The sequence below is a fragment of the Myotis brandtii genome, unplaced genomic scaffold, assembly GCF_000412655.1.
Source record: "Myotis brandtii unplaced genomic scaffold, ASM41265v1 scaffold582, whole genome shotgun sequence".
Taxonomy (NCBI): domain Eukaryota; kingdom Metazoa; phylum Chordata; class Mammalia; order Chiroptera; family Vespertilionidae; genus Myotis; species Myotis brandtii.
The window spans coordinates 27,581-35,568 of record NW_005370187.1 but is presented as its reverse complement, the minus strand read 5'-3'; the positions used below and the strand labels follow the sequence as shown (position 1 = coordinate 35,568).

The 7,988-nt window shown below is 49.9% G+C and overlaps 1 protein-coding gene across 1 annotated transcript in view; it reads left to right on the top strand.

The window, feature by feature from the left end:
• The window catches only part of LOC102253434 (myomegalin), a 164,954-nt gene extending 163,094 nt beyond the window's left edge, over positions 1–1,860 (top strand). Inside the window, exons 44-45 of the mRNA XM_014550095.1 lie at positions 209–255; positions 1,723–1,860. Of these exons, the coding sequence (XP_014405581.1) occupies positions 209–255; positions 1,723–1,764 (89 nt within the window). The 3' untranslated portion in view covers positions 1,765–1,860. The remainder of the gene's footprint in view (positions 1–208; positions 256–1,722) is intronic.
• The last annotated feature ends 6,128 nt before the right edge of the window (positions 1,861–7,988 follow it).

Here is a 7,988-nt window from a genome sequence, read left to right as displayed (position 1 = left end):
GCTGCGGATGGGCAGGGGAAGGAAGACTGATGTGATGCCCCCGCCTCCTGCGCCACGAGTCAGCATGAATGCAGAGCGATGTGGGCTTGGGGGCAGCAGGAGGCCCAGGCTGAGTTGGCCTGGAAGACACACTGGGGAACACACCCAAGGCCAGCGTGGGCCCCGCTTGCTGGTAATCTCCACCTTGTTGGGCTCTTCTGTTTTTCAGTGACCAGGACGCACGATGTCTTGAAGAAGGCAAGGACTAATCTGGAGGTAAGGAGACCACCACACCCCCACCCGCATCTGTCGCCAGAGTCTGCGGGTGACCCTCCGCCTGCTTTGGCCACCGGGCTCCTGGTCCGCGGAGGAGCGCAGGCGGTCAGCAGGCGGCCAGCAGGCATCCTCTAGTCCCCCCCTCCGCCCTCCACTGGGGGCTCCGTCTTCTCTCTTTACTCCACTTCCCCCTCCTCTTCTGCCACGTCACGGCCCCAGAGAAATGCAGCTCAGTTGACTCTGGAGTCAGAGGCCCTGTGGGAGTCAGCCTCTGCCTCAGCCCCAGGAAAGGGCTCCTGAGGCCGGTGGTGTGCGCCGGGCTTTTCTGTGCTACTTTATGAAAATATAAAAGCAAAGTGCCCCCTACTATGTTGAATTCACTGCACACTATTGGGCCGAAAACAGCACTTTGATTTTGCTATATCCTTTTCTTTTAAGCAACATCACACAAAAAAGCCGTTGGGTCTTATTGACCTAAGAGAATTTCATAAATAACGGTTGAACCGTAGAGGGAAAGATGTGCTGTACACGGCAGACATTCTCTACAGCTGCTGAAAGCACTAACACACTTCCTAGCAAGTACTTGGCAGAAAAACTTGAGATGTTAGAAATGGCTTCACAATCAGAAACCAAGTCTTCTAACCTGGACTTTAACTGCTTTGCCATAGCAGCCGAGCATATTTCTGAATGGTAAACGGGGAGCATGTGGGTTTCCCCAGTGAGAAAATGGGTTAAACTCTGCACCCCCCCTCTTTTTTTTTTCTTTTTCTAATTCCCTCTTGTTTTTCTCTTGATGATTCCTTTCTTTCCTGAGCCTTTTTAGAAGAACACTTCCAAGATTGCCTCTGTAAAGCCTTATTCCTGTCCCAGCAAAGGTAACCCACCGGCTTCAGCTCCCGTTGGCTCCCCAGCTTGGAAGTTTCTCTCTACCCCTGCGAGGCCGTGGCCAGGGGCCTGGGCCTGGGTTCTAATCCAGGCTTGTCACTAACCGGTTGTGTGGCTTTGGCTGGCCTTCAGCTGTAAGAGGTGGCACCAGACCTAAATGATCTCTGATGTGGCCCCTTTTTCTCCTCAAGTAGGAGGAGCTCTCGCACAGTGTCCTCTCCTTCCCACAGCACGCAGTTCTGTGTGTGCATGTGTCAGACTGAGCATTCTCTCCCTGGGAGAGCACAGAGCCATCATTTTGCTGCAAAGTGAATTGGAGAGTGAGCTGGCCCCTGAGGGGGGTGGTCGGATCTGGCCACTGGGTGCAGGGTGGCTTGGAGCAGGGATATCCCGCTCGAGGAGGCAGAACCTTCCCACTAACCTGGTGGCACCCCTTGCTCCCCGGCCACAGGGCAGCCCCTTGGCTCCTCCTCTTAACAGGCCCTCGCTGTGCTGGCTTCTGCCACCACTCAGCTCCCTGCAGCCTCAGTGCCCCCAGAGGGCCGGACAACAGTCCTCACGTGGTTGTGGTTTTGTCTGCAGGTGAAATCCCTAAGGGCTCTGCCGCGCGCTCCAGCCTTGTGACCCTTGCCTTCCAGGAGCCATGCAAGAAGCGAAGCCACCAGAGGTCCTTAAAGCAGCAGGAAGGATGGGCCTGCCCCCCTTTCGTGCAGCTGCCTCTCTGCTGAGGAATCACGGCCCTGCTCCTCCTCTCCTGCGGGGGTCAAGAAGGAGTCAGATGCGGCCAGTGGGGCGGGGCGGAAAGCAGGGCCTCCCCTGCACTTACAGACACCAGCCCAGGCCCCTGTCCAGCACTAAGCAAAACACGCTGATCACTAAGCAAAACCCGCGTAGCTTGTAGAGGACCCGGGGCGCTGCTTGTGAAAGCCCCGGGGGCCCGGGACCCGCAGCCGCACATCTGCCCCAGCAGCTAACCTCAGTCAACTCAGGGGAACCAGGACCCCGCTTCCCACGATGGGCATGTGGTCCCGACACTGGAGCTGCTCGGCAGACCCAGAAGCACACGGCGGAGCAGTGGTGCCCTGCTGGGCAGGGGGCTCAGCAGCACTAAGAGCCACGCCTGCCCGGGCCAGCTCAGCATCCGCCCGCACAGCAGCAGTGCGTCCTTTCAATCCTCACGGTGGAAGGGGCGACTCCCAGACACCATCTCATGCTTAGCCAGCGCCCTCCTTTATTCTCCCGTGATCTCCAAAGTGTGCCGGCCTCACGCTGGATATGCTGTCCCGCTATCACCGGATTTCCCTCCGGGGGCTGGGGACACATGGCCAGGCCAAGCCATTGAAAGTCTGTGTAAAGCAAACCAGTGACCTTCGTAGGCGGCACGTGAGAGACAGTTGTGCTAAAGCCTACCTAGCCTGTCTCCGCGGTGCTTCAGAACGTGTGTATGTGTGTATAGCTGTATGATATGTATTTATATATGTTGCTAGAGCGATAGATTGAAGGCTGACATGACTGGTGGACAGGATCTGTGGGAGGAAATGAAACCTTTTTTTCTGGGGGCTATTAGAGCAAAACGTGCATAAAGAAATAAAAGGTTTTTTTCCCCGCTTTGTCTCCAGTGTCTGCCTCAGTCTATAGGCTGCCTGTGTAAGAGCAGGAAGTACACACAGTTCCTGACACATGTAATCGATTATTAATAGATATTGATTGAATACAGGAATGGAGCAAGAGGGATATAGGGAAGTACGGTCTTTATGGCCACACAGACCTGGGCTTGCGTCCTGTTTCTGTTATTTAAGAGCCTTGTAGTTCGGCAGGTTGTTTTCTCTTTGAGCCTAAGTTTTCTCGTCTGTGAAATGGGGAGGTTGTGGAATAAGTGAGGCTGTATGGCAAGCACTTGGCACAACACCTCACGTACGTTGGGCAGTGAATGGCTACTTGATCTTATGATCAACGTATTGATCAACAAGGCTAAAAAGCGAATCAGACGTAAATTCTGGCCTTGTTGAGCTTGCAGACGGGGAGGACAAGAAAAACCTGCACAACGAACCACAATACAAGGCAGGACACATGTGCTGCCTGAAAGTGCTGTGGTGTTTGGAGGAGGAAAATGAAGTTAGGGATGACAGGAAGCAGGATTTAAAAATGAGTTATATTCATAAGAACAAAGGAAACCCAAAGCTAGTGGAAGGAAGGAAATAAGAAAGATCACACCCTTCGGATGCCTATCCTGCCCCCCCAAATATCCAAACTACGGTGTTGGCGGTAATATGGAGAAATTGTACCCGTGTGCACTGCTAGTGGGACTGTAAAGTGGTGCAGCTGCCATGGAAAACAGCATGGAGTTTCTTCAAAAAATTGATAATAGAACAACTACATCATCCTGCAGATCTGTTGAAAGAAGATATAGTTGCACACGCACGTCCATAGCAGAATTGCTCTCAATGGCTAAAATGTGGAAGCAACCAAATGTCTACAGATGGATGAATAGATGAACAAAATGTGATATATGCAGACAATGAAATATCATTCAGCCATTTATTTATTTTAAAATATATTTTTGTTGATTTGAGGGAGAGGGAGAGGGATAGATAGAAACATCGATGAGAGAGAAACATCTATTGGCTGCCTCCTGCATGCCCCCTGCAACCTGGGCATGTGCCCTGACCAGGAATCGAACCGTGACTTCTGGTTCATGGGTCGACATTCAACCACTGGGCCACACCGGCCGGGCTCATTCAGCCTTTTAAAAAAAGGAATACATTTCTGATACATGCTATTACATGGAGGAACCTTGAAGACATGCTTAAGACATGTGAAGGAAGCCAATCACAAAAGGACAAAAGTAAGGGCAGGAGGGGATGGTGGATAATAAAAACATGAAGTCGGTGGATTGTGGTTGACGGTGTTGGAAAGTTAGGAGTAGGCATCCTAGAGCAGTGATGGCGAACCTATGACACACGTGTCAGAGGTGACACGCGAACTCATTTTTTTGGTTGATTTTTCTTTGTTAAATGGCATTTAAATATATAAAATAAATATCAAAAATATAAGTCTTTGTTTTACTATGGTTGCAAATATCAAAAAATTTCTATATGTGACACGGCACCAGAGTTAAGTTAGGGTTTTTCAAAATGCTGACACGCCGAGCTCAAAAGGTTCGCCGTCACTGTCCTAGAGGAAGCGTTCTGGGAAGATGAATGAATGGGAGAGTGAGGTGTCAAGCGTCATATCTTGGGGGTAGTGTGCTGATTGTCCAATGGCAAGGTCCAAGGCATGATGGTGAGAGTGGGCCTTAGTGTGTGGTGAGGAAAGAGTTCCGAGTGAGGAGGGGCAGGATTTGAGCAGTCACTGCTGGGGGTGTTCCACATGGAAGCTGAAGTCACAGAGCAGGGGTGAGGGAGAGACAGAACAAGGCGCTCGATGTCTTGGTGGTGGCAGGTCTGAGGGTGAGTACAGGTGATACAGCGGATGGCAACTGCTCCCGAGGCGCGGGGGCTTCTGCAGGGGAAAGAAGGAGAGAGGGTTTGGATATATTGGTGGGGGCGAGGAGGCGAGCTCTCCCACCTGCAGGCTGTTGTTCCCTAGTTGGTGAGTGGGGAGGAAACACCTGTTTCCGATGGAGGGGAGGCTGGGAAGGTGGACATCACCAAAGGCCCAGAGGACTCGGGGGTGATACAATAGTATGGGGATGAGTTACAAAACTTGTCAATCGTTTGGAAAATCCAACTATTGAAAGAACACAGAATCCTGCACAGAGAGGCACAGAAATGCTTTGTTAAATGAGGGATGGTTGTGCCAAGTCCTCCAGGACCCGGCTCCAGGCTTCCTTAACTCAGGGCTCTCACCCTCCAGAGCTGTGGTTGGGCCTGGGCTGCCTCCCACACAACAAGGCACCGCCATGTTTCTCAGCCCCAGCAGGCAGCGCCCTTAGGAGGAGGTGCTTTGTGCCCACCTTCTCTCCTTTCCGCGCCCCACAGGGCGGGCGGGTGATGGGAGACAGTTTGACTGTGTGGGTGGTTGAGTTCCCTGGGGGACCTCAGAGCCACCAGGCAGAAGGCATCCGAGCCGCACCGCCGGAGGGGCTCCTGGAGCAAACCCGCCCTTCCGTCTGGGAAGTGATGGGAAAGAGGTAAGTGCTCCCTCGTTTGGGTCCTAAATGCTATGCCGGGGGTCGAGGGGCAGGGGGGGTCCAAGTTCTGGGTCTGAACTTATATGCCAATTGCATGCTCTTTTATTTGTGCCACCTTCATGGGGTCACGTACGTGGCCGTTTAGAAACCTACAGTCTCCCCCGGCCTCAATCAAGATTCATTGGGAAAATGTGGAAAAGGCTGCATAATTAAGTTCAGTTTTGCCATGACTTCTTTACCACCTGAGGGCTTAGCCAACAAAGGTTAGTGGTGAGCCCACAGATATTGGAATGAAAAAAAGAGAGACTGAAAAGTACCACGTCTCTGTCTTGGTTTTGAGTCCCATGTGGGGTGCCATCTGTGCCAGGTGCCCTTCTGCTTCTGTTTGGGAGAACGGCTCTTAGCATTTCCTTATTTCGGGGTGAATTCCGCTGTTCCCCAAGCAACAAGGAGACACCACAATATAATTCAAGGCTTGAATTAAGCGCACATCAAGTGCAGCTACCAAAATAAACATGCTGCCATTGAAATGTGGCGCAGGCCATCTACACCGAGCATGTCAGACTCGCGGCTAGTGGGCCGCATGCCTCATTTACTTGGTCCGTGTTAGCCTTTGAGTTTGATATGCTAGAATAGAGCTACACCAAAGCCTTACATTTCATTTATTTAGTAAAAAACATGTTTTTATTGATTTCAGACAGGAAGGAAGAGGGAGAGAACCATCAATCGGCTGCCTCTCGCACATCCCTCACTGGGGATCAAGCCCCCTACTGGGGATGACCTCCTGGTTCATAGGCCAACGCTCAACCACTGAGTCACAGCAGCCAGGCCAAAGCCTTACATTTTTAAAAAGGTTACCTTCACTGTTCCGAAATGGGGTTTGCCGTGTTAGCCTTTGAGTTTGACATGCTTGATCTACACCAAAGCCTTACATTTTATTTATTTAGTAAAAGACGTGTTTTTATTGATTTCAGACAGGAAAGAAGAGGGAGAGAACCATCAATCGGCTGCCTCCCGCACATCCCTCACTGGGGATCAAGCCCCCTACTGGGGATGACCTCCTGGTTCATAGGTCAACACTCAACCACTGAGCCACAGCAGCCAGGCCAAAGCCTTACATTTTAAAAAAAGGTTACCTTCACTGTTCCGAAATGGGGTTCTTGGGGATTGGGATTGACTAACTCCTGCCAGGGCAAACCCGTTTGGCTGCTTCTGTAATGGGCACTTTAAGGGGTGGCACCAGCCCCCCCGCTCTCCCCATGCCGCCTGCGGGTGAACACAGCCGGGCAGGTTCAACTAGGGTTCACTTAGGTCAGAGACAGAGGGCTAGTCCCTCCTTGGATAACAAATAACACAGCTGCAAGTGCCTGGAATCACAGGCGAGAAACAAAGGCCACACAGACCCTCATCGAATCCTCGCCCTAGCTGGCCCGGGGCAGAGATGCACTTGTAAGGTGGGAAGTGGCAGGTGGGACAGGAGGGAGCAGGAGACTCCGCTAGAAGCCAGGTCCAGAGGGTGCATTAACTTGGGGATGGGGAGAAGGGAGGTAGAAAGGCTTTGTTTTGTAGCCTACATGTACTCAACTCTTGGTAGCACTTCACAAATGGCTGCTTGGTTCTGGTCCGCTGCTCCCAGACCTGTCCTGGGTCCTCCAGCCTTGCACCCAGGAACCCCATAAAATGAACTTTGGGGAAATGCTCTTAGTTTTTGCTCACTGAGTATGATGTTGGCTGTGGGTTTGTCATATATGGCCTTATTTTTTTATTTCAAATTTTTATTGTTGAAAGTATTACATATGTCCCCCCTTTTCCCCCATTGACCTTCTCTAGCCCGTCCCCTATGGCCTTTATTATGTTGAGTTATGATCCCTCTAGTCCCACAGTGGGTGCTGGATTTTATCGAATGTTTTTTCTGCATCTATTGATATGATCATGTGATTTTTATCCTTTGTTTATGCGATGTATCACATTTATTGATTTGCGAATATTGTACTAGCCTTGCATCCCTACAATAAATCTCAGTTGGTCATGGTGTATGATCTTTTTGATGTGTTGCTGGGTGTGATTTGCTAGTATTTCGTTGAGGATTTTAGCACCCATGTTCATTAGGGATATTGACCTATAAGTTCCTTTGTGTTGTCTTTATCTGGTTTTGGAATTAGGATAATGCTGGCCTTGTTAAAAGAGCTTGGAAGTCTTCCCTCCTCTTGAAGTTTTGGAATAGTTTGAAGAGGAGGTGTTAGTTCTTCTTTGAATGTTTGGTAAAACTCGCCTAAAGCTGTCTGTGGTCCAGGACTTTGTTTGCTGGGTGTTTTTTGATCACTGCTTCAATGTCATCAGTTGTTACTGGTCTCTCAGGATTTTTGGATTCTTTCTGATTGAGTTTTGAAAGATTTTATGTTTCTAGGAATTGGTTTTTTGGCCAAGTTGTCCAATTTGTTGGCATATAGTTGTTCATAGTATTTTCTTACAATTCTTTGTATTTCTGTGGTGTCAGTGGTTACTTCACCACTTTTGTTTCTGTTTTATTTATTTGGGTCCTCACTCATTGTTTCTTGATGAGTCTGGCTAAAGGTTCATCAATCTTGTTTATTTTTTCAAAAGAACCAGCTGTTGGTTTCTTTGATCTTTGGGTTTTTGTTTTTATTTTGTTTTTTTTTTACACAGAGGAAGAGAGAGGGATAGAGAGTTAGAAACATCGATGAAAGAGAAACAT